Source organism: Hordeum vulgare, chromosome 3H (genome assembly GCF_904849725.1).
Source record: "Hordeum vulgare subsp. vulgare chromosome 3H, MorexV3_pseudomolecules_assembly, whole genome shotgun sequence".
In the NCBI taxonomy this organism is placed as follows: Eukaryota; Viridiplantae; Streptophyta; class Magnoliopsida; order Poales; family Poaceae; genus Hordeum; species Hordeum vulgare.
In genome coordinates, this window is record NC_058520.1 from 552,365,746 (window position 1) to 552,391,800 (window position 26,055).

Here is a 26,055-nt window from a genome sequence, read left to right on the forward strand (position 1 = left end):
AAACCCTACGGTTTGTGGTGTCTATATAAACTAGAGACCCCTATCCATGTAGAAGAGGCTGAATCATCTAGGGTTTAGTGTATACGATCTCGAGGTAGATCTACTCTGTAATCATCTTTATCAATACAATCAAGAAGGACGTAGGGTACTACCTCCATAGGAGGGCCCGAACCTGGGTAAACCATTGTCTCCCCCTTCTTCCTATAACCCATCGATCCAAGGTCCACAGTTCGGGACCCCTACGTGAGATCTGCCAGTTTTGACACCGACATTAGTGCTTTCATTGAGAGTTCCACTGCACGATCTCCATAAGGTTCGATGGCACGTGTGGTGATCAACGTGGAGGTCCGCAATATGGACTTGTTCATCCCCGGACAGATCTTCGCGTTCGGAAGCATCGTTCTGCACGCCGATCTAGCCGGCCACCTCGGTCTGATTGGAAATTTTGCCCCCGGTCAGGAAGTCAGGTTCGGGAGCCTAGAGTTCACCGCTGACCCCCGGGGAGACCTTGTGTTAACGGGGCTTTCCGCTCCATTGAAGGAGCGCACGGACCTCGACGCTTTTTCAACTGAGGTCGTGAATCCAATCATCAAGATAAACTTCATCCCTGGTCCGGCCTTAAAGCCCGACAGGCTCGAGGCATCCGAACTCGCGTCAGTCGAGCTCTCCCCAAGGGCGATCTCAAGTACCACCGAGGGATCAGGGACACCAGCTGCCCCCGAGCACTCAAGAGGCGCAAGCACCGCCGAAACCCCAACATTGCACAGGTTACTCGACCGGATCCAAGCTTTGGGCATGACTAATGGTGAGGGCATGATCTATGATCGGATCGGGATCAAACCCGATGACAGGAAAATCCACATCCTGCCCATCACGCATCTGGTTAGTACTATCGAATGTCCAGTCGAGGGCTCCTCGTACCAATCATCGGAGCTAAGAACGGTAGGCATCCCAGTCGCCGACCACCCAGACAAGCTCAACGACCCGGAGTTCATATCCAGCTCTCGGAATGATTCAGGGCCGATGGCTGGTTCGGTACGCGGTCCCATCAAGGATGCTGCGACCGGACTCACGAGAGCACGGCCAACGGGAATCCAAAAATTAAACCCACCCACCACCCAACCTGAACATCCCTTGAGAACAGGGTTCGGTTCAAACCCGTCCGCTGTCATTCAAAGACCAGGTGAGTTACTGCACCACTGTTGGGGAAGATTCCTCCTTCTTCAAAAGAAGGAAGGACGGAGCGACCATGAGATAATAGGTGCCTTCCGGACACAATGTTGGGACGAGGGCATCCTCAATGCCCTAGCCCGTCGCCAGGTTCTAACCTTCATGGAACTATAGAACCTGGTACTAAAGTATTGTGCCATGGAGAGCACCTGGCAAATGCAAAAGATGTGCATCGAGCCTAATCACATCAAGCACAGCAGGTGAATTCGGAGAAGGCAGTCACCCCCATTTATGGGACACGCTACCTCCAAACACGCGGAAAAGAGAAATAAGTCAAAATCAAGGGACAAGTCGATCCTCGACACACTACTGGACAAACCATGCCCCATACACTTTGTCCCGCTGGACACACTTTCCACACACAGCCTTCAAGCCTGTTGGGTTGTCCGACAAGTCTCAAAAAGTGGGGATGTAATCCTCCAGACATCAAGACACGAAGGGCGTGGGGCACCGCCGAGCAATAGTACGGAGATCCTAACGATCTACGAAACATTTTCCTCGGCAAGCCGGCGAAAGAGAGCCTTCCAAGAGCTCAACCAAATCAACCATGTAGTGGAGACAAACCCCTGGTCTCGGTGCAACCCTCGGATTTGACAAGGGGTACTACAAGCGTTGCTCATCCAGATAGTTAAAATAGTTGTTTGTCGCCTCAAATATATTGCAATTATCAGAACCCCCTCCTTCATCGTTGTTAGCCATATTTCCTACGATTAAGTCTAGTCAATTAATCCTAGACCTAATAAAATGAATAATGACATAAAAAGTCCTATGTTTTTCCAAAATGTTGATTCATTCCCATTGCCGCAAATCCCGGGCACTCGATATGTCCTAGTTTCTAGCACAAGTCATGCCGAAATTCATGGAAAATTTCGGCATGACCTTTGCTAAAAAAGTGGACAAATCGAGCGTGTGAAATTTTCCGAAATGGAAGTGAATCAACATTCCGACAACAAGCTCATCGTTGTGAGAAGCCTATAGCATTAAGAGTACACTACTCCTAATATTGAGAAACTACACCAGAGTACACTACTCCTAATTTACATTGATTTACTCCAATCATTTAGGAGTAATATGCACTAAAGAGTATTTATACAAAACATATCATAGTTCAGAAGAATAGTGGATCATTTAGTTGTACTGAAAATATCTATTCAGTTTTAACTAAATTGACATGAGTAGATAAGCATCATTTACTTGTACTAAAAAGATTAATTTAGTTTTAACTTAACATTATTTATATTGTTTACACTGATTTAAATGACCGTCTCCATCCCTGATATAAATGGCCGGTAGATTAAATGGTCAATACACTGGAACAAGCATTTGGTTTCTTTGACAGTAATTCAGTTTACACTATTTACACTGATTTCTTCCCCTACTCCTAGCAAATGTGATCACTAAATGGAGTACTCCTATCAAATGTGCTCACTAAATGGAGCAAATGTGCTCATGGCAAAGATTTTCTTTGACAACAACAAACAACATCATGGTCATGTAGGCATTCAGGATTTGTGTGAGCATTCTGAAATTAGTGGAGTACTGAATCATGGTCATACTCATTCCCAACAAATGTTGAATCTAAAACCTAGGGTTCTAAATAACCCTACATCTAAGACAGAGAGGAGAGGAGAGAGAGATCAGGGGCGGGTGCCTTAGAGGGGGTCAGGGGAGACGCTGGCAGTGAGGTGGAGGTCGGGGAGACGGGAGTGGCTGGAGGGCACCGGACGACGGCGACACGAGACAGCAACGACGGGAGGTCACACAGAGGGCGAGACGGTGGCAGGAGGGGGCACGAAAGAGGGCGGGCGGAGGAGGGCGACGACATCGATGGAGGGCACACGGAGGAGGGTGACGACGGTGATGGAGGGCACACGGAGGAGGGCGATGACGGCGACCGGAGAGCATGGATTTGGAGGAGAATGGGGAAGAAAGCCCATGTGCGCGGGGGGGGTGGTAAGTGGATGTAGCAGTAGCGCTGGTTTAGAACCATCGCTATAGCTAACTTAGCTATAGTGCTCGTTGATACGTCTCAAACGTATCGACTTTTCCAAACACTTTTGTTATTGTTTTGGCTTCATTCTTGCATGATTTGAACGAAACTAATCCGGACTGACGCTATTTTCAGCAGAGCTGCCTGTATGGTTTTCTTGTGTGCAGGAAAATGGATTTTTAGGTGTCCCGAAAAAATCCAATAAAAAATAGAGAAAATATACGCACCAGGAGGAACCCTTGGCCAGAAGATTGGCCAGAGGGGGCCACCAGGCCTCCAGGCGACCTGGTGGCGCGGCCTACCCCCTGGTCGGGCAAGGAGGCCGCCTGGGTGGGGGCCACCTCCTCTGATGCCCTACCTTGGATCATATTTTTACCCGTGACGGAGAAACCCGAGAACAGAAGTCGTTTTGCCAGTTCTCGACGCGGAGCCGCCGCCACCCTCGGTTCTTCTCCGCGAGAGCTAATCTGGAGGATGCCTTGGCCTCCGGAGAGGGGAAATCGTCGTCATCGTCATCACCATCGCCACTTCATCGCCCTTCAATGACTTCCCCTTTCATGTGTGAGTAATTCCCTATTGTAGGCGAAGGGGGTGGTAGGGATTGGATGAGTTAGATCATGTAATAGTTCGTCAGATTGTTGGGGGCATGTTGCCTATCATCTACTATGGTGTTTATCATCTTTGCTACTACTTGTTGCTCTTAATGCTTATCACTTTGGGTCCGAGTGCCATGATTTCAGATCTGAACCCATTATGTTTTCATGAATATATTTGTGTTCTTGATCCTATCTATGAGTAGTATGCGCCTATTATAGTCCGGAACCGGCGATCCCAATGGTGAAAGCTTGGGACACCAAAGGGGATAGACTATAATTTGAGGATTCCATGTATCCATTGATTGTTAATGCTTTGTTCCGGTGCTCTTTGACAAGAGCACCTTAATCTCCAAAAGTTCCTTTTGGCCCCGTTGGTAGCGGGATGGTAGGACAAAATATGTTGTGCAAGTTCTTATTGCAAGCACGCACGACTACCTTGGGATACATGCCTAATGTTTGATATTTGCCTAGATGATCATTACTTTTCTGTGTGCCTTGCCCCACGTTAAATACATTATATCTCTCGTCCATGACCAACCATCCATCCCCATAGCCTACAGTATTTTAATCCTGCTGGTTACAAGTTGCTTTGCTTTAGCTGTTTTACTTTCGTTGTTTTGTTACCATTATTTCCATTGCCATCACTTCCATATCACCGTTTCTACTAATATTTCGTTGCCAAGCAAGTATCTTTCAGGTGCGGTTGAATTGACAACTCAACTGTTAAAGCTTATAAATATTCTTTGGCTCCCCTTGTGTTGAATCAATAAATTGGATTATCTTACCCGCGAAGACTGTTGCGATCCCCTACACTTGTGGGTTATCACTCGTTCTAAACACACGCTGCCGCTATAGCTAATTAGTTATAGCGGTGGTTCTGAACTACCGCTACTGCTAGTGCTTCCCTTTTTCATTTCTTTTTTACCTTTCTCCTTTTTCTATTGCTACTGCTAGTGCCTCTTTTCCACCGTGTACGGCCTCTTCTCCTCCGCCATGTTCTGCGCCCTCAAACTCTTCTTCGGGTCCATCATCGTCGGGCATCTATTCATCTACCCCCATGTCATTATTGTCTGCCATGTGGACATCTTCATCATCTTCTTCAATTATCCATCGAGTATAGCCATCCATGAAACCATGCATGAGCAGGTGCGCCTTCAAAATGCCACATCAAAGGGATCCAAGATGAAGATTAGTTTGCATCTTCTACATGGACATATAACCTTAGTCCGGTTATTTAAATACATGTCGTGCACTGCAGATCACAAACATATTTCCACCACCCTTCCACTGACCTTCATGATTGCCTGCACGGTATAATAAGCAAAAGAATTTTAACCATGCATGCATATACAAGTCATACAAAATTTCGGTACGACCTTCCCTAAAAATAGGCCATATAGAGTTTGCCCAAAATTAGCTGAAACGAAAATAAATCAACATTTTGGCAAAACATAAGCAACTCATGTCACGCACGATCCAAAAAATACACATAGGCAGGAACTCATGCCACGTGCACATATTCCCACCATCATAGCGCAAACACACATATTTCCATTAATTCTTGTAAAGCATAACTTTTTGCTCACCTTTCGTCCTGAGAGAGGGATCGATCGAGCAAATGTATGATAGATGGCCGGTGCCGCTATCTAGCTAGCTAGGGATCAAAAGTAGTAGGACAAAGATGCATGGTAGATTTAGTTGGAAGGAGATGCTCTACCTAACTAGTGGAGAGGGAGGGAAAGGTAGCTAGTGAGACAAAGGCATGGCTGGGGCCGGAAGAGAGAAGGAGGGAGAGACAAATAAATTCATCTGAGAAAGAAGAAGTCATGCATTAATGGGACTCATTAATAGAGAAGATGGTGAATGAAGGCATGAATGGGGAGAGAAGAGAGGTGCGAGAAGGAAGAACTAAGTGAGGAAGGTATAGGAGGGAGAGGGGAAAGGGGAGAGGGGGAGAGGGAGAAAAGATGGTTGCTACATGTAGCAGTAGCGTTGGAAGCCTACCAGCGCTACTGCTAAGTGTCGTAGCAATAGCGCTTGTTGTGCCCCAGCGTTGCTGCTAATCAGGGCCCACCTGCTGGCATCGTACACACATAGCGGTAGCGGTGGGCCGCCAACATGCGCTACTGCTATGGAATTAGTAGTAGTGTTGGTTATCGACCATCGCTACTACTACTTTAGCCCCTATCGGTGGCGATGGGACTACTTAGCAGTAGCGTCGTGTTAACAGGCCGCGCTACTGCTGCTTAGATACCTGTTGCGCTGGTTGTTGCCCCGCGCTACTACTACTTAGCGCTTTAAGATTATAATGCGCTACTGCTAAAACTCTATCTATAAGCTTATTGCGCCACTCACCGCAGCATGAAGGGGCCTCGCCAGAAGGGCCGCCACCCTAGATCCAATCGCTCTCTAACGCAAGGCGGAGCAGCAAGGGCCACGTCGTCATGGTCCCCCGTTGTGCCACGGGCTTGCCCGATGCCAGCCTCATGCGGTGGCGAGGGAGGAAGGGAGAGGAAGTGTCTACGCCGCCGGCGGGAGGCCATTGCTGCAGCGGGGTGGAAGGTTTCTATGGACATGTTTTTCATCATAGAGTGTAACACATGTATTTTTAGGAAACTTACCTACACACACAAAGGGCATGAACATGTGCATATATAAAAAGATAAATAAATGGCATTTGAACTCAGGGTTGTTGGACTAAACTAGCCATACGACGTCAACTTACTGAAAAATGTTCATTTTTGCTTCAAACAAGACCAAGTTGGCACTTAATTATTAAGTTCTTTCAAAAGCAAAAAAATGCAATGGCTTAGATGAGGGGGCAACACACAAGGCATCCCAGTCTAGCAATTCAGAAGAACAATACAGTAAAGAAAACATAGAAAATCCTATCATGGCAAAATTTAGGAGGAAATCAACAAATTTACGGAATTTTGAAAAAACTAACAAAAATTATGTCATAGTTTTCCAAGAATTGATTGCTGGAAATTTTAGGGACTTGTAATATAGAAAATTCAAAACAAATACAAAACTGAAGTTTCGGAAGTATTATAGTGAGACATGTCAATCAGTGACATCGAAGGAACTAAAAACATTCGTGAAATTATCACATTATATGTTACACATGGTTAATAGGTAGAAGCACCACAGGTGTGATTCTACCAACATATATATTAAATGACTATAATTTTCATTTGTAATGTCCTGCCATATTTTTGCAGTGCTTTCTGGAATATGTATATGTTCTTAAAATATAATGTCCGTGTGATCTATTTACATCTGACTAGTCCTTGTTGTCCCTATTTTTGTAATATTTTCTAAAGAACAAATAATTTTTATACTTTTCTCTTCTTTCATCTTCTAAATTCTATGATTTTTGTTCTTCTTTTGACTAGGCTCGCACGCAGAAAACCACAACAAATCATCCAAAACTGTTTATAGTATGGCAATGAATTTTATGGTGAATCCGATAAAAGTAATTTTGTGTTGCATATGGTAATATGTTTATCTATAAATGTGATTAAATATAAAGAAGTTTGACTTGGAACAAAACTAGAACTTCAAGTAATTTAGAACTGGGGGAGTATTAATAAAGGAATATGTTAGTACAAAAGGAAAAAAATCAGATTTATCATACAAGTATTATGGATGCCACAACAGGTGTTTCCCGCGGTAAAAGAAAATGTTGGACAGTGCTAGCAAAGCCATGTCAGTACTGGAGGTGCATTGTTCAAGGAAAATTGGCAACCTAAATAAAGTTGAGAATAGGCGAGCCTAAAACTGAACCTTGTGTTGTGTTGCGTTGCGTTGCGTTGCGTTGGGGGGTCTAGTGAGCATGCATATTTGCATGCATACGGTGCACTATCTATCACCAGCCACCCATGAGGCCATGACGCAAGAATATGCCGTCCTGACAAGCCTACGGTAAAGCCTAGGAAAACGCTTCCCATCCTCTCCTCCGGGAGGGGAAGGCCGATAGCCACCGATAACGGCCGGCAGCACGTGTCTCCCCGGCGAACTGGCTAACCGGAGCATCGAATCGGAAGACCTCAAAGAAAACAATAGCAGGGAGTTCGAGTCGAGAGAGCCCCATAAATGTTGACGCGTCCTCCTGCGGATGGCAACCGCGGTCCGAAAAAAGCACGAAAGGCTGGCTGGCTCCACGCCCGCTGGTTTAATTCCTCTTGGTCGGCCCCGCCCGTTGCCGCGGGCCGCGGGCGGAGGGCGGCGGTGCTCGCTTTGCTGGCTGCCTTTCTAGCAGCCGATCGATCAATCAGCGACCATGCTTCACGCTGCGGCTTTAATCACCACGGGCAATCACGGGGCCAAGTTGCATGCCACCAGCTCCCAGTACAGCACCGTAGCACTCGCACTCGCACTCGCACTCGCTGGTACACCACGAGCGGCGCGTAGAGCGAGCTGCCCCGCCGGCCGCGGCTGGGTTCGTATCACTGGTACCGACAAAACGGGACGGGCCAGGTGAAACGGGTGGCGCGTGCCGTGCCGTCCCGTCCGCGCCGGGGGGGGAGGAGGAGACGTCCCGCGCGTGCGGCGACGGAGGAGAGGAAGGGCTCTCCCCTGTCAACGAGGAAGCCCGGGGTGTGGTGTGTCAACGAGATCCGTTGCCCACGCCCGGCCGCGTCACCGTGCTCCACCGTTACGTACGGCATTTACTCGGCCATCCAAAGCACGCGCCGATTCGTTGCTGCCCGGACCGGATCATGATGCCAGTGGGATTCGTGTGTTGAAAGTGCCGACGGGAACGAGTACAATCCGGCCGTGCCATGGGTTAATGGCGCGTGTCGCAATTAGTTGGGTTACGTCGAAATAAGAATGGCGAGCCAGCAACACTTTTTTTTCATTTCATGTGATGTCCGCGAGGATTCTTGTGACGAAAGATTACCAGAACCACATGCAGACCACTCACCTTTTCTCTCGGTATCATAGTACCGTTTGGAAAGGCCGACGGATATTAAAGGCACAAGCTTACGACAGATATACAGTAGATATACAGTAGTATATGATGCAGAATCATCCAACTCTGAACAAAAACATTTGCATATCATATCCATCCTTCTGCAGTTTACAACAGTGCACTACTACATGATGGTAACAGAAAATGAAACATTAGTCGCTCTTACCACAAGTTCTGACCCTGAGAAGCGTGACTTCTCCTGAGGAAAATGAGGGAACAAAATTTCCAAACATCAGTACCATCGAATTTGATGGAAACTGACGTCAAGCAACACCTATGTGAACAAAAATTGTACAATACACTGAACTGGGTCGACCATATTTTCACCAACATATGCTTATGTCTAGCAGGCAGTACAAAAGCAATGCTCGGACCTCTATATAACTTTTACCAGGTGATTCATATCTGTTAGTGCTGCCCATAATTTTGATTGTGATACGGGACCCACAGAGCTGGAGATTTATAGCTTTATCAAAACTTGCCAATGGATCCAACGGCATTAGAGCACAATGTGAGGCTACCAAAATGTCGCCTACTCACGTACTGCAGCTGTTGGTGAAGCCAATTCGTTGCAATACCCTTCATCCACGGTCCATTTCATGTGCATGTCCTGCATTAATATAGTATTCCTCTACTGGCATTGGCAATATGTAATATCGCAGTGCATCAAAGCTCACTGCCAAAAGGGTAAAAGTTGCTCACCCAATCACCATGGCATTCTTTATGATGCCCGCGCCAAAAAATCATCTACAGCAAGAGATGCATCACCGTGTGAAACAGCGTTATCAGGCTCCGGCATGTATAGAGAAGCAGAAGAAACCTGTCAAGCATAAAGAAATAGCATAATGTTTCATAGACCATAAGATAACACAAACACGCTACATAAACCAGGCGCAAGGTTTACCTTTGTGTCTATCTGTAATTCCCCGCTATTTTCATCCACTGCAAGAACGGCACCATGTGCTTTTAACCATTCCTCACATTCTTCCAATCCATCAGCTACGTTAGCCTCACAAAGTACGTCAACTCTTGTGAATCCCAAAACTCGTGTAACATATCTCACAGGCAAATTTGGCCGATAAGATTTCGACATGCATTTTATTGCCTCAAAACGCATCCGCTCAACATAGAGGTCTGCAGAGCAAATAGCGTAAGTAGGCAAGCATCATCTTAACGAGAAAGTTAATGTCTAAATTGACAAAAGAATGTCAAGTGAAGGAAATATCATCTTTTACCCATAAGACATGAGTTCAAGCCAGGTGCCTTCTTGTATAATTTAAAGAACATGACATAGTTTCCAGATGAAACAGCAGAATGAACTGCAAGTGCATGCTTGACTGTTTCGTCTAGCCTGGCCTCCTTTGGCAAGCTGAGAATAACAGATGCATCAAATATGGCCAATGTAGCAACGAAATTACCATTTTATCTATGCACTTATATTATTCAATATATATACCTTGCCATGGATGAAAGCAAGTCTCTTTTGTTATTAGAGTGTAACATGACACACAACAAGTTGTAAGCGGAGAACTCGAGATAACAGCCTGGGATTCCTTCGCCATATAACCTCGTCAGCTGCGACTGGCACTGCCAAGTTGCAAAAAATAATCATTAAAGAAAATAGGCTGTTGATTTCATTCTCTTTCAGGAACTGGATCATCACTACATATTACCAAGTAAGAATAGAGCTACCGGTTTCAGAAGACAGTAAAGAAAATATCCTACATTACTATAACAATTGCAAATAAGGCTATATGTTTTTGTAAAAGAACTCGCATGGGCGTAACTAAAAGCTAACGACGAGGGGTGGATTCAAAAGGAAATTTGTGCAAGGATTCCAAAGAAAATTTGCACAAGGATTCCGAAGGATGTTCCACCATGGCGGAGACTAAGAGCGTGTTTGGTTTCCATCATGGGCTGGGATGTAACGGGTCCAACCCATACCTGGACCCCGTTCCTGCGTTTGGTTGACAAGTAGAACCAGAACCCACTCGTTCCCCGGGAGCAAATATTCGACCAAGATCCGGAACATGCCCGTACCTCCAAATCAGAGAAACCACGTGGAACCGAGTCTCGCTCTCATCTTCCCCACAACGCCTCTCCCTCTCTTCTTTGACGGCGCCTCTCCTTTTCTCAATCTGTCCCGCTTCCCTCCCTCGTCGCTCTCTCGATCTGCGCCACAGCAACAGAAGCAGATGGGGTCGTGGACCAAAGAGGAGCAGGGGTGGCGGGCGGCTGCTACGGCAAGCAAGCAGCGGGAGTACCCATTCCCTGACTCCCTCTCATCTCGGCAGCGCCGGCGGTGGCTAGAGGCGAGCGCAGGCGCGACTAGAGGCACGCGCTCGCGACTAAACTCAGCCTGGGCGCCAACCCCTTTATCCGAGTCCCTCGTCTGGATGTGCGTCCACACTCCATCAGCGTCTCAAACCAGTTCATTTGCTGTGTATAGCTGAAGCTAATCCTTCCGTCCTTATCTGTTAGTGCTAGATGCAACGTTTTAGCAGTCGTGGTTCCTGTTAGTGTCCAGACATGTGGCAATTATTATGTTTTTACAACAATTGATCTCTTTTTGCCATGTGAGTGCTATGCAAAATACTGTGAAAATACAAATGAGTTGTTATTACTCTAGTTTACACACGCATATGAGATAACCCCATCTTTCCCCTGCAAAAAATAATTGGAGCTAAATTGATTCCATCCTATACCTCCAACCAAACATTAGGATGGTACCATTCTATTCCATCTTTTAACACACACGAAACACAATAATGGAATCGACCCATTCCAGTGGAATGGAACCATGACATTCCATTCTACTTGGTTCTCAAACCAAATACACCCTAAGGTCCCCCCCAGCCTCGTTCTGCTATTAAGAATATCATCATCAGTGACCCATTTTTTCTTCTTTATTCTATTCAGAAACTAGAAAATGAAATATGATTGCTTTACTTGTTTCAGCAATAAGATGAACCAGAACAAGTTAAGTGAACCTGATTATATTCGGACAAATCTCCAGCTTGAAGTGCTAAGCGTGCATGAGTTTCATAAACCTGAAACAGGAATGAAACAATCAATACAGAAGTTATACAGAAGGAAAAAGTACTGCCTCCGTCCACGAAGAAGTGTACATATAGAAATTTTAGGACAAACTTTGGAGTGGAGTACAAAATGCATCGGGAAGGTGCAAGCCACCATCTCTCTTTAATTTCCTCACCCCCCAACGAGCTAAGTCCATGTAGAAAGTGAGAAGACCATGTGTTGAATATTATTGGTCTTGATAACCGTGTGATGAGGGAGAAGCATTTTTTTCTACTTCAATGTGCATTGGGAAAAAGAAGTACGCTCTTTTATGGGCAAATTTTGTATGCCGGACGTAGACTTATTCGTGGACGGAGGGAGTAAATAGTTTTGGACAAAACAGACTGATGCCCCCATGAAAAACAGTGTGATACAACTGAATATCACTACTAAAATGCAGTATACCATAATGAGAGGTTGTTATCAAGGAATACCTTGACAGTCAGCTCGTTCTGAATCCTCTGAACAGTAAGGTCTTGCCTAATAGATTTCAGTTGATCACATTTATAGAGGTAGTTCTTCTCAGATGTTTCAACCATGTGAAGAGCTTTCTCCAAGACATCTTCTGGCCTTACCTGCACAAGATGTGATAATAAGAAAGCTAAAGCAAGAAAACAGCAACAAGGCATAATTGTCTCTAAATCTAGTTTTTGTAATCTGATTTTTGTATCAACAATAATGTTTTCCAAGCCTACAGTTTACAAAACAATTAGCAAAGCATCCTCACAGTGGCTGGATCAGGTGCGGATGTAAGGCGCAGATATCGTTTCTCGATTTCCTGACATGTTCCCTTAATTGTAAGTGCATCCCAGTCGAAGTCCTCCACCGCCAAGCTAGCACCATCTCCATTACCTCTATTGTTAAGCATTGAAATGGCTCCCCTTGTGTGTACATTAGCTGCTCCATTCTTATGCGGTATGGAACTCGTAGATTTTGATGATGCACCCTGACCACGTTCAAATCGCTTAGATCTATGCTCGCGTCGCTTCTTCTCCTCCGGTGAATTTGTTAGTGCAATTGAACTGGCATAATATTTCGTAAGATCCTGCTCCTTGTCACTGTCACTTGAAGCATTCCCATTTTTTGTTAGATTCGCATTACCACCAATCCGCTGCTTTTTAGAGGGCCTCTGATTCCATTGGCTTGGAGGAGTCTGACGCGACTGGACAAAGTTTCCAAGATTCCAAGTGTTGCCCTGTGAAATATAAAACCAAGTATTTCCCCAAGAAGAGAATTTGAGTAAACAAAACAAACCTAGGGTGATGGTCATATTCAAATTAAAAAATTCCAGAATGGAAGGCATGTAAGTAATGTTAACCCATCTGAGGGCATTACCGTTCTCCTAGTATTTTCCCAAGTAGTGCAGGCATTACTTTTTGCTGGCTCTTTTGAAATAACTTCCACCTTGTTAGTTACTTTTTCCTCTGCAACAGGCTCCCACCTACTTTTCGTGCGTCTACTCGGGCTCCTCCTAGATGTTGAAAAGGAGAAGGGACTTGAATCCTTTGCGTTGCTGCCAAAGGATTAAAAAAACAAGACTAGTTAACCGATGAGCCCTCTAAGGGAGAGCTTCAGCTTTACTACTATAATCTTAAGTCCTCCCTACGCTCGAGGTGTTTCTCAGGGAAACATGAGTGTCTTTCATACTGAAAGCTGAAGTCTTCCCCCACAATCTTTTCCGTATTCCAGTTCCCAGGAAGGAGTATAGCCCTCCCAAGAACAAATATAACAGATTAAAGAGTCCACTGTACCAACCCCAAAAAGTGTCATGCTTTTCTTTGGGTAACCAATTATGCACCTGAGCTGCTTAAGATGGCAAATGGCCCGTCCACTCTGTTATCACGCTGAATTTGCAATCCAAAGCCATGTAAGTTATCTTGTTTCTCCACTTTTTTCTACTTATAGTTGTGATAGGATAGTCACTACGGAAAAGAAATTACTTTTAGTAACTATTGCCCGTGATGCTGGTAAAGTTATTTCAGTTATTAGTTTTCACCAAATTTTTAGGTTTAAATGTTAAGGAAAATGTGAAATCCCATTCACGCCGGACAAAGAGTTGTTTTTCACCAAGTTTTAAGTTAAGTGTTGAGGGAAAAATGTGGAATTCAAATTCGAACTCCATTCATGCTGGACAAAGCAAAGCACGTTACCCTTTTTACATAAAAAAAGAATGGTGGTCATTCGTATACGATTGCTGGTTGGTGCAGTATCGTCCTATAAAGGAAAAGGTTACCTTGTCATATTTGTGCCTTTAGCATTTTCTGGCAAAGCTAATAATGGCTCGATGTCCCAATTCTTAGTATGAAGGGTCCCATCAGCAGTTGCCTTGGTGATCATCTGATATTATAGGAAGAAAAAATTGTGGAAGTTAACAACCTTTTATTAAACTTACCAGGATATGGAATGAAAATACAATTAAATAAGGAACAATCAAAATAAACTGAAGGTCTTATTTTGTAAATTTTATTGAACATCCCATGAACCAAGGGTCATACTCTATAACAAATACTCAGGAAAGCAGAAGCAAAGACAATGATAAAAAGAAAAAGAAAAATGGATTACTGAACCTCCTTCATGATGCTTTGGGTGGCAGATCTCTGGGCATCATCCTTGCAACGGGAAAGATTCCGCTCGACATAAGTACAAAGTGAAACAGGGAATGATCCCTGGACAGCACAAAATAATATAAAATAGAATGATGGTTAGTGCAAAGTTGTCAAGAATGGGATGAACACCAATATATGACATCAGGTGTGTTACAGGATTATTTATCGAATCTTAACTTGAAAGGTTTGAATCTAGGCACTTCTATTGGAGTCTGGGCTCTGGACTGTAATGTACAAATCCTAATTCAATAATTGTACTGGTCTAAACTAGCATTTCAGTTTTAGCATGTTCACACTCCCATATGGTTGGTTCATGTGCCTGGAGGAGTAAGGACCCCATTGGCTTGGCTGTATAATTATATCATCATCGGATATCAGTGCTCAACAAAAAGAACGGAGTAACCAGAATATAAAGTCTCACCTGAATTGCAGCTCCATGACCATCTTGAGCTGCATTCACATCATTTTTGGGCATGGAAACACCAACATAAGCAGGTTTTAGCGATGAATCAACTTCTAATTTCTTCCCAGTTTGGGGCATTGACATTGGGAAAACTGGAGCTATTCGAGGGTTTGTTGGAATGTGTACTTTATTTACACTGGCAACTGTTTTTGCAAAACCCTGCAAAGTTGGTTGAGAGTTTTCATTAACATGATTGACTGAATAAACATTTGAGCTTTGACCTTGTGCATGCAAAGCTTTCTGTTGATCTCGTTGGTTACTTAATGGTAACTGACTATGACTTGTAGAGTTTTGTTGGTAAGCAGGTGCCTGGTTGACATAATGGTTCTGAAACCCTGAGACAGCAGCTGTCTTATTAGCATAGGGGTTTTCATAACCTGGGTTGACTGGTGCCTGGTTCACGTGCTGGCTTTGAAACTCTGGTGTGACTGGTGCCGGATTGACATGCTGGTTTTGAAACCCTGGAGCGTCTGGTGACGGGTTGACGTGCTGGCTTTGATATCCTGGGACACCTGGTGCTGGGTTGGCGTGTTGGCTTTGAAACCCTGGGCCACCTGGTGCCTGGTTGACGTGCTGGCTTTGAAACCCTGGGGCGCCTGGTGCCTGGTTGACGTGCTGGCTTTGAAACCCTGGGGCGCCTGGTGCCTGGTTGACGTGCTGGCTTTGAAACCCTGGGGCGCCTGGTGCCTGGTTGACGTGCTGGCTTTGAAACCCTGGGGCCCCTGGTGCCTGGTTGACGTGCTGGCTTTGAAACGCTGGGGCGCCTGGTGCCTGGTTGACGTGCTGGCTTTGAAACCCTGTGACTCCCGCTGCCTGTCCACAAAAATTTGCTACTCAAAAGATGGTATGCATAAGAAACATGGCAAACTGCCCTTCCAAAAGAAGAGTTCTCATCATGGTCATTGATGCAGATAAAATTTAACACATGCAACAAAACCGTCAAATGAAAGAGGTATCACAGGTTCCAGTAATATTTTATGGACGTATTAGAAGTTAAATGCTGCCTCATTTGTCATCCAATGCAAGGTTTCAAGTAGCTAGAAAAAAGTAGCTTCACTGTTACATACTCTCTCCATTCCAAATTAACTGAAGCTCTAGCTTTTGTTAAGTCAAACTTCTCTTTGTTTGACCAAGTCTATATAGAGAAAAATATACTGATATCTACAAAATGGAATATATGTAGTATGAAAATGTATCAACCATATTACCATAGGCAGTTGCACAAAGCGATGTTTAGAAAGAAAAAAAAACATTGCCCATGAAAAGCTACATGGACATTCCAGAGTTGCACACAAAATAATGCAAAATGTGATCAAATTCTTCAAAATAAGAAAGCAGAACTGATAATAATACCTGGGAAGGTGCAGTGGGTGCAACGGCATCATTTTTCCGTTGGGTAGTGCCCGGTGGAGGCGGCTGGGTGCTGGGATATGCATAACCAGAATCACTGTTGCCAGCAACTGCAAAGCCACCGGAGTTTGGTGCAGACTGGTCATAATAATTAGACCACTGGTTGTACTGTTGGGGATAAAAAGAACTTTGGGCAGCATTAGTATCTGATGGAGTGTAAGTCTGATATGTCTGGGTGTGCACATCTCCAGAACTTCCTCCAGACCAGGCCTTGTTTTGATAATAATAGTTGTTGGTAGCATATGCTTGCACAGTCTGATCAGCACCAGCATTATAATATGTGTTACTTGTAGGACCAACGTAAGATCCTGAATTTGGAAATGAAGTAAGAGGCTGATATGCAGCACCTGAACTTTGATCTACTCCTTGGTGAACAGAAGAATCGTTTGCAGGTTGTGGATAGTTATAGTAATAATTTGGATAATGTGCAGCACTGTAGCCAGGTTGAACAGAATTTGAGTAAGGTGCATAAGTATTGGTTGCATCAGTTGTGCCCAGAGCCGGTTGAGTCACATGAGGTGCACCGCTTGGCACATTTTGAGGAGCTCCTGAAACTGAGACATCCCTTTGTGGATCGTAATAAACTGCACTTTGGTTTGAATTGTCCACTGAATAGTTCCAGGAAGCCCCACTTGAAGAAGACCACGCATGATGACCAGATGCTGAAGGTTGGTACTGAGATGAACTTGGCTGCTCTACGCTCCAGCTCTGTCATTTAGCGAGACCAATCATATTGTCAGATCATAATTATGGATCATGAGCAAAACACATATCATCAACCTACAATCAGTGTTCTAAAAGGTGACGGCTACACACTAGGCACCACTGCTCCACCTAGCTGACACCTACCAGACACCAAGCCATATTAGGTCCTAGGCAGCAGCGATTTGAAAAAAGAACAGAAAAGGCTAGTAAGGAATCTGCACATTGCTAAGAACTAAGAAATATATATACTACAAGTTTACAAGACTAATAATTATTTAATTGAATCAGGATGTTGCTTGGTCTTCCCATGAAATTTAAGGAAGAATGGGGTGTTTTTGCAAAAGAGGTTTCAGTGGGCAATGAGCAATACAAGCTCAACCTCAGCCAGCCATCAATAGCAGATCGGACGGTTGGCATATGATCCCAAAATGAGCGGACCATTACTGCCAAGTGGTTTCTTTACTGGGGTGAAGATATTAAATCCAGTGGTAGAAGTCTGGAAGGAACCATAAAGGCATTAGCCATTTGCCAGCATAGCAAGTGATACTCATCAATAATGCATGACCAACAACAACAACACCAAAGCCTTTTAGTCCCAAACAAGTTGGGGTAGGCTAGAGGTGAAACCCATAAGATCTCGCGACCAACTCATGGTTCTGGTACATGGATAGCAAGCTTTCACACACCCCTGTCCATGGCTAGTTATCTGGACGATGTGAAAGAAAATGATATTGAATCCTTATTCAAATTTCAACAGATTAGTGCATGTTATGGCCCAGTGTATTTATAGGATGCACCTTCTTGCCTATGTAAGGCAGAATTCCCTGCTGATGTGGCAAATTTCGATGAAAAGATATGCAGAGAGACAGAGAGAGAGAGAGAGAGAGAGAGAGAGAGATCTAGATGGCTAATGTAATAAAGCAAATGAGTGATTCCTCACAAAAAGGTGAGTAACAGCATCAATGAGACACTCCACATCAATTAACTAATATACATAAATAGCAAAACAATAGCATTAACTAGCTGCAAACTGCAGTTCGAGCAACATTGCTTAACAACTAAACACAAGCGTTCAGAGATTTTTGCTATTTACAAGCTGAACTTTTTTTTCTCGAGACACTAACTATATAATTGGATGTTGATGCAATGGATAATAATTAAAAAATGTGACTTGTGCTTAAGAAAAACTCAGTTGCTTTACAAATGGACAACCCAAATGTTAAACCTTCACAAGTATGGCCAAAACCATGACCTCATGACACAGAAAATACATGCCTTGACAACACAAACCAATACCAACAATTGTGGCCCACCATGCATTATAGAGAACAAATCACCCAATGAACTTGCCATCAAAAGGGTATCCTAATCCAAGTCCATGTGGTCACCTATGTCGCCTTGATACTTCATCAAGTTGGCGGGTACTGGGTATCAGATGCGGTACTCAATACTGATGGAGGAAGTGACTAGAGTATGTGGCTAATAGGGAAGGTGGAAGCTGTGTGAGCGAGTGGGACAGTTTTTTTTTTTTTGCTGCATTACATATACCACCGCATACTGTACTTACTGTGCATGTGTTGTAGACAAATATAGAGAGGGGAGTTTGTTAGAAGAGTCTGTGTCAAGCTAGGAGTTTTATCTTAGATATATCCAACCTAGCCTTAGGTACTCCCTCTGTCCCTATTTACATGGCACACGTATTTTGAGGTTCAACTTCACCCACAAAACGTGTGTGTCATAAAAGTTGTACCATCCAATTCACATTAAAGAGTGGTTTCAAACAGTATAATGTTTATGACATATAATGATATAATTAATATACTGTTGGTGAAAATGATGGTCAAGGTTTAATCACGAGAACAAGGTCACCATGCACTCCCTCCGTCACAGTTTAGAAGGCGCGGTTCCGTTTACATGCATTTCCAGAATAGAAGAGGATTAAGGCACGTGACATTTACTACTTGGTTAATTAGGAGTACCAGTAGGCTGCGTGCATAGTGGGAACGCTGGGCGTGCATGTGGGATGGAAAGGCTCCATGCACGAGGACTCCTCGTTTAGTGGTTGTGTGAGTTACTGTGCATTATCTTCTCAAATAACTAGGCACCGTGTGGTTATTGTGTGAGCACTTGCAAAGAAAATTAGAGTCAATCAAGATTCATCTTGGTTCCAGAGATCGCTCATGCGCGCCTTTTAAACTGTGACGGAGGGAGTAAATAGGGACAGAGGGAATTTATTAACAAGAGACTTTGCCTTGGGAGTCAAGTTACGCTAGATAGGGATGAGGATTCAGCTTTCGCAAGCTGGAATTACTGTTCAGTGAAAGGTAACCATCCTCGAATGTCTATATAAGGGATGTATCCAACTATCCATATTGTAAGGAGGCAAGCAAGAACAGTAATCTGCTCTCTCTAGTTATTCTCACTTCTCAACCTATGTCTACCCAATTCCTAGCAGTCCGGCGGAGCTTTTTGTTATGGTATCTCTGGAATATGAGCCAAGGATCTTACTCTCAAGAGTGCTTCAATAGGCTCCACTCTCTCCCCTTAATAAGTCAGGTTCCGTTAGCCTGGGCTGAGATGGGGATAACGAGTCAACAGCTGAAGCCCCCAACGTCCGGCCAGACACTGGACAGGGGTACGCTCTGTAAATGTGTAGAGCCAAGTGTAGTTTGATATAGTAGTAGCACTTCTAGGTCCCTTTCCGGCGACTGGATCAGTCCAGTGCTTCGGGGCCAACTGGCTATCTTCGAACCGTAATTATCCTGCTGTAAATCTAGGTTCACATGGGCGGAGTCCCCATCTCCATCATTGATTGGAGAATGGGACCCCATTGTCATCCCTACTCCCTCTCTCTCAATACCACTTCTTGGAGTCTGGACGCCACCTCCTTCTGAGTCTACTGTGGTCCCCATTGCTTTTATATTTTCAAATGTATATACCAGCAGACCATTGATTCATCATATCTTGGTTGTGGAAATTTTTTGAACCACCGAATCCAAATCACCATCCATATCAGGGCAACTAGATGGTCACAGCTCAGGGTTTCATCGATAGATCGTTGATCTTAGCAATCAATACCAGCTAGCAAGTTACAAATACTCCTTGACCTAGGTAATAACTAATTACAACACAGGCTCTCAGACACCTATAGCATATTGATAAGGTCATAGATCAGGGGTTTCATCCATAGCTCTTTGAGCCCATCTTCCAGTGTTATGTGTATACATGTAAGCGTTGCGTGTCTGCGGCCAGAACTCGTTGCAGCCACAACAAATCTAGAAACTGCGACAAGGTAAGAGGAAGGCAAACCTGCTTCAAAGATTCAAAGCATGTTTTCAAATTAGGAAAGAGCCCAACTTGAGTAGTATTCCTAATCAGAATTGGGGGCGGATCAATCAAACCAAAGAACTGGAAGAAATTCATCTTTTATTTGCTCCAGAACGCCCTAGCCTCCTCCAGCACACACCCAGCACCTAGGGCTTCCAGCCCTAGCCCTAGCGTGTGCCCCACGGCCCGAGTGCAAAGTTCCTGACCCTAGCTTAATCCTGCTCCACCGCCTCCGGTCCGAGAGTTCAAGCACTAAAATCCGGGTAATGCCCATTTACAAACTACCACTAGCATCGGATAACATCAGTTACAAAAAACTGGTCACCATACATTGCCCGGACAGATGAAGCTAGCATAAAACAGCGGTACATTTAAAACATCACAGCTACCATGATAGCTCCAGTTAGACATGTTCAATTGCCATGCAAGAACACAAACAATTCTAGGTAATTCATCAAACATGAGCATCCAAAGATAGGTAGCCGACATTAAGCTTCCCAAAGGATGACACCCTGAGTACTCCACAACTTTACTTTATAACAGTACTACCACACTGACTAATTACCAGGAGGGCTAAATCACGAGATGGCTATATCATGTAGTATATGTGAATGAGCAAAGGAACAGAAACAAAATACACTACATCAACTAATTCAGTTGTTAGGCTGGTCGAAATTCCTACACTTGTGAGGCAGTAAAATAGCAAAACTCGATATCAAACACAGGCTCCAGCAGCTAGAACAAGCTATCCGCGTGCCCCGGGTGACCTAGCTATCCCTCAGCGAAGGCGCAGGAGCAGAAGCTGCCATATAATGCGAATCAGCTAACAACCTAGCCGACTGCCCGGCCAATCTGCATCTCACGGTTCTCGAGCCATAGCCGGGACAGAACGAATCGCGTGCAAGCCCGGGAAAGGTTAAAACAGGGTGGAAGCAAAGGCCCGCCAAGCTCGGGATTCCTGAGAGACGAGGAGCGGCGGCGCAAGCATACCTCGTTGGGCTTGGGGTCGGATCCGGCAGCCGCCTCGCCTCCCTGAGCCGCCATCCTCCCGGCGCTCCGGAGCCCCGGAGCTCGGGCTGAAACCCTAGCCGCTCGCAGCAGAGAGCAGAGCCCCCCGGTTTCGCCGCTGGTACGGACGGGTAGAGCCGGATCGACAGGACGCGCGCGACAAGCGAAAATGAGGCACGCGGGGAACCGGAGGCGTGTGGGGCGGGCGAGGGGCGATTGGCCGAGGAGACGCGGGGGAGATTCTGCTGGCCCGGCAGCGGCTTGGTGGAGAGAAGTGTTGTGGGGGGCGGCGGAGTGGATTGGTGTCTGTGACCGCGGGAGGAGAGGGGGTCGGCGATGAATCGGGAGGGGGAAGCGCCGACGACGACGAGGAGCGGCGAAGAATTGTGGGTGGGTGGGCTTTATTGGCGGGTCCTGGGTCGTGGGTTGGTGTGCTGTGGTAGGGGAGCAATGAATATGGGACTGGACACTTGGGGAGAAGATGGGCCTGGGCCTGGACCCGGACCGGTTCCGTCAGACGGCCCGTCAAACAGAATATATAGACCCAAATGCTCAAAAAAAAATACTGAACATTTAAATTCGTGTACTGCGCATTTATAAATTTTAAGAACATTTTTCATGGACATTTCAGAAAACAGGTAGACAACTTTTTCATTTTGTTTGTTCTATTGAAGGAGCGATAAGCCTTTTTTGCAACCAGGAAATTAGGAATCCCAGCGGAACCTCAAACGTCTTCCCTAGTAGGAAGCTCAAACTGAAAGGCTTCCAAATCAGTCCACTACTTCTGCCGTCCGTTTGATTTGGAAGCGCATCTCCAGAGTCCTGGCAAAATAAACGCCTAGAGCAGCACGATGGCAATGTCAGTACTGGAACGAGCACAAGTAGGCTTGTCGAAAAGGGCAGAAAATTCAGCTAAACTGACTTTGAGGGGGGCTGGCCCAAGCAGGATTTACCGTACGTAAAACAAATCCAAACGAATTTGACACCATCTGCAAAATTGTGGCCATATGACACCGTAAAATTAAAGTTCTTCACAGAGACGCAGGCAGGAGATAACCAGGTTACCAGCGATGAAAAGGGATAAACGTTCTGCAGACTGCAATGCATCCCAAACGGGGTATCAGGAGAAAGCAAGGGAAATTATAACGCACGAAGAGAACTTATCGGCTCAGCGCTATCACCTGCGCACTGCACGATTTTGCAGAAATAATCACGCAATGAGTTGGGGGATCTGCAGAAGACAGCCGCGGATCAACAGCCAACACAGCTGAAGAAAAGAAATACAGGACGGCCAGAAAACAATTGCATCACAGGATTTGCAACAGGCTTAACGCGGTAGCACAATTAGTCGCAAAACAATGCGTAGTAAACAAGAACAGCGTAGTCGGTAGCATAATTTCATAACAGAAGGACAATTTTGTTAACTCTGGAACCATACAACTCGGCAAACACAGTATTTGCCCATCAGGTTCAGAACACGGAAGCAAACTACTAAACATAGGGTCCTACTACCAAGCATACAAGGCACAGGACCTAGATGAACTACAGATTTCTCCCCTCCGGCAGTTTCTTGACCGCGAGCCAGGGCTTGTGCGCCACGGTCAGCCAGCGCCGCGGCTCTTCAGCCGCCGAAGCCGTACAGGGTGCGGCCCTGGCGCTTGAGCGCGTAGACGACGTCCATGGCGGTGACGGTCTTGCGGCGGGCGTGCTCGGTGTAGGTGACGGCGTCGCGGATGACGTTCTCGAGGAAGATCTTGAGCACGCCGCGGGTCTCCTCGTAGATGAGCCCCGAGATGCGCTTCACGCCGCCCCTCCGGGCCAGCCTCCGGATCGCCGGCTTGGTGATGCCCTGGATGTTGTCGCGCAGGACCTTGCGGTGGCGCTTCGCGCCGCCCTTGCCGAGCCCCTTGCCGCCCTTGCCGCGCCCCGACATGGCTGCCTGCTCCGAGTGGCTTGGGAGGTGAGTGGGTGGGATTTGGGGATTTTGGAGCGGGGATTTGGTGGGTGGAAGAGATGAGTGAGATGAGACGCGGGGGAGGGACGGTATATAAAGGCCGAGCGGGGTTGCGCAGGACGCTCGAGCCGTTCGATGGAGAGGAGATTGGACGGCTGACGCTGCTTTTTCGGAAGATGCCGCGGATCGTGCCGTGGACTGGGGTATGGATCGGTGACGTGGCAGTCACGGTTTCAAATTGTAATTCTTGCGCGTCTAGTTTGCATAGGGATGAAAAGAAAGCGGTCACTCTCTGGCTGGTGGGGGCATGGGAAGAAAAATATAATGGGGACACCGATTTAGTTTCGTATTAGTTGGGATGATTAAAATCTGAATTTAGTGTTTATACTGCAACATCACGTTTTTTGATATCGTTTGATTGCGTTACGGTTCAACATATTATAGCGTGTTTATAAAGCTTTTTTTCCAATGATGTGTTTATGAACTGCTACCTCTGTAAATACAACATATTTTCGTAGGCTAAGGCCAACTCTAACAGATCCCGTGTAAAATAAAGAAGGATCTGACCGAACAAATCCTAATGAAATATATTTACTTCACTAACTTTTGACCGGACCTAATCAATTCCTTATATATAATGAAGTAAAAAATTGTTTTTTCTAACTTATGCAATTCTACTCCCTCCGTATGTAGAATTCTAGTGAAATATCTTAAAAGACTTATATTTAGGAACGGATGAAGTAGTTTACACTACAACTACATATTCGCACACATATAAAAATTGAATATAAATATGAAGGTTCAACCAAACCAAGAATAAAGTTTAGAGTATCGTTCAACATATTCTAACATATTCGTATTAGTTGGGATGGTAAAAATCTGAATTTAATGCATATATTGCAACATCATTCTTCTTAACACCGTTGATTACAGTATAGTTCAATATATTCTAACGCGTTTATAAAGCTTCATTTTTTAACGATGTATTTATGAACTACTACCTCTGTATCAAAATACAACACGTTATTATCATAGGCTAAAGGCGAGTTCTTTTCATAGCTTTTTGGGCTTCTAGAATAAGTTGCCCGATCGAGCTTATTCTAGGAGCCCAACTAAAGAACTCTAGTATTTTAGTAATCAAGTCTTATTTTTCTAGGCTTCTAGAAGAATAAATTTGTTTGAGTTTCTAAAATAAGTTGGATAGAGGACAACTTATTTTAGCTTATCCTAAAAGCTACCAAAAGAATTGGTCCTAAGGCCAACTATAATCGATCCCCTAGAAAATGAAGGAGGGTCCAACCGAGCAAATATTAGTGGAGTATATTTACTTCACTAACCTTTGACCGAACCTGGCCAATCCCCTAAATATAATGGGTAAAATTTTGTTTTTTCTAACTTATGCAATTCTAGTTCACATTACAACTACATATTAACACACATGTAAAAACTGAATATAAATATGAAGGTTCAAGCAACTCAAGAATAAAGTTTACTACCGAATTATTCAAATTAAAACACAACAAATGGTTCAAATGTAGCAAATAACACAACTAGGTAGTGTTATGAAGTTGCGACTGATACTCAATAAGATCTTATTGGAGCCAGGTATGAACTTCTTTGGATAGGTTGGATTCGGATCAACGTAGTCTCTCATGATCTTAGCATGGCCCTCCGCTCTATCACGGTTGATTTGTATGCACCCAAAGGGCGATCCTCTCCTAGGTCGTCAAATATCATCATTGAAAATCATGTCAAGAACAATTTAAAGTCTTCGACGTCTTCTTCCTCTTTGGATGACGACGAGTCCTGAGAGACCATCTCCATCAAACTCTTCATCTTCCATTCAAACGGCTCGGTTCAATCCAAATGGCTCGGTTCAAAGTACAACGAAAGAAAAAACTCACCTAGACAAAACCGTTGAACACTTGTGATACGGTGGTTGTACCCCACCACCCATGGTAGAGAAAGAAGGCGAGGGATTGGGACCCTCCCCCCCTAGTTGAGAAAGAAGATGACAGATTGGGACATATGTTCATCACCGACCAACAAGTTAGTGGGCAACCAATGGTTTAATTGTTATCCTTCACACACTAACCAAACAGAGCGAGATATGGAAGTACATCCAGAAGTCCTTGATTATGAGAGCGCATTCACGCACCCTCTATTATTAACGCATGCATGGGTTTTAGATACGTCCATTTTGCATCATGATTTCTTATTGATATTTATATTGTTCTTGGTCATTGTTCCACTTTATAATACAATTTCAATGCATTTTCTCTATTAATTTGCGAGATCTACACAAAGAGGGAATTGCGTGAAGCCGGGATTGTCGGCCTAAAAGCCATGGAAAAAGCTCGGAATTTTCTGGAGTCCTGAATTACCTAAAAGCCATGTAGAATCAGCTACGACGCTTTGCTTGGGACTGCACCAGCTTACTGCACCCCCATTAAGAATAAATACGTATCCGGTCTGTGACTTAGAGTCGTCCGGATCTGTGTCAAAGCTTGCATCGACGTAACCCTTTACGGCAAGCTCTTCGTCACCTCCATACACGAGAAACATCTCCTTAGTCCTTTTCAGGTACTTCGGGATATTCTTGACCGCCCTCGAGTGATCCACTCCTGGATTACTCTGGAACCTGCCTGCCATACTTATGGCCAGGCTAACGTCCGGTCTAGTGCACAACATTACATACATGATAGATCCTATG

The 26,055-nt window shown here is 44.9% G+C and overlaps 2 protein-coding genes across 4 annotated transcripts; both read right to left on the reverse strand.

Annotated features, from left to right (window-relative positions):
* Positions 1-8,850: 8,850 nt before the first annotated feature.
* Positions 8,851-21,749, reverse strand: LOC123444960 (SAC3 family protein A-like). 3 transcript variants are annotated; one of them, XM_045121853.1, is made up of 14 exons: positions 21,371-21,749; positions 16,292-17,056; positions 14,897-15,751; positions 14,437-14,535; positions 14,103-14,206; positions 13,205-13,382; positions 12,597-13,064; positions 12,304-12,444; positions 11,782-11,841; positions 10,248-10,378; positions 10,027-10,160; positions 9,696-9,925; positions 9,494-9,611; positions 8,851-9,401 (listed from the first exon to the last, which is right to left on the reverse strand). In XM_045121853.1, exons 1-13 carry the CDS (start codon positions 21,422-21,424, stop codon positions 9,513-9,515), a joined length of 3,318 nt encoding a protein of 1,105 aa, XP_044977788.1. In that variant the 5' UTR covers positions 21,425-21,749; the 3' UTR covers positions 8,851-9,401; positions 9,494-9,512. The 3 variants fall into 3 exon arrangements, with proteins under 3 accessions (XP_044977788.1, XP_044977790.1, XP_044977789.1); XM_045121855.1 differs by having other exon boundaries at positions 8,851-9,611; positions 13,205-13,340; XM_045121854.1 differs by having other exon boundaries at positions 8,851-9,611.
* Positions 21,750-22,754: 1,005 nt separating this feature from the next.
* LOC123444961 (histone H4) lies at positions 22,755-23,402 on the reverse strand. The gene has a single exon (XM_045121857.1). The coding sequence runs from the start codon at positions 23,319-23,321 to the stop codon at positions 23,010-23,012; it is 312 nt and encodes a 103-aa protein (XP_044977792.1). The 5' UTR covers positions 23,322-23,402; the 3' UTR covers positions 22,755-23,009.
* Positions 23,403-26,055: the final 2,653 nt, after the last annotated feature.

Excerpts from the sequence above, each read along its gene's own strand:
- LOC123444960 (XM_045121853.1), bottom strand. The coding sequence starts at position 21,424 with ATGGCGGCTCAGGGAGGCGAGGCGGCTGCCGGATCCGACCCCAAGCCC. Across the intron at positions 13,383-14,102 it reads AAAGGCACAAATATGACAAG|CAACGCAAAGGATTCAAGTC; the intron begins GTAACCTTTTCC and ends ATCCTTTGGCAG. Across the intron at positions 10,161-10,247 it reads TTGCTTTCATCCATGGCAAG|CTTGCCAAAGGAGGCCAGGC; the intron begins GTATATATATTG and ends TGTTATTCTCAG.
- LOC123444961 (XM_045121857.1), bottom strand. The coding sequence starts at position 23,321 with ATGTCGGGGCGCGGCAAGGGCGGCAAGGGGCTCGGCAAGGGCGGCGCG.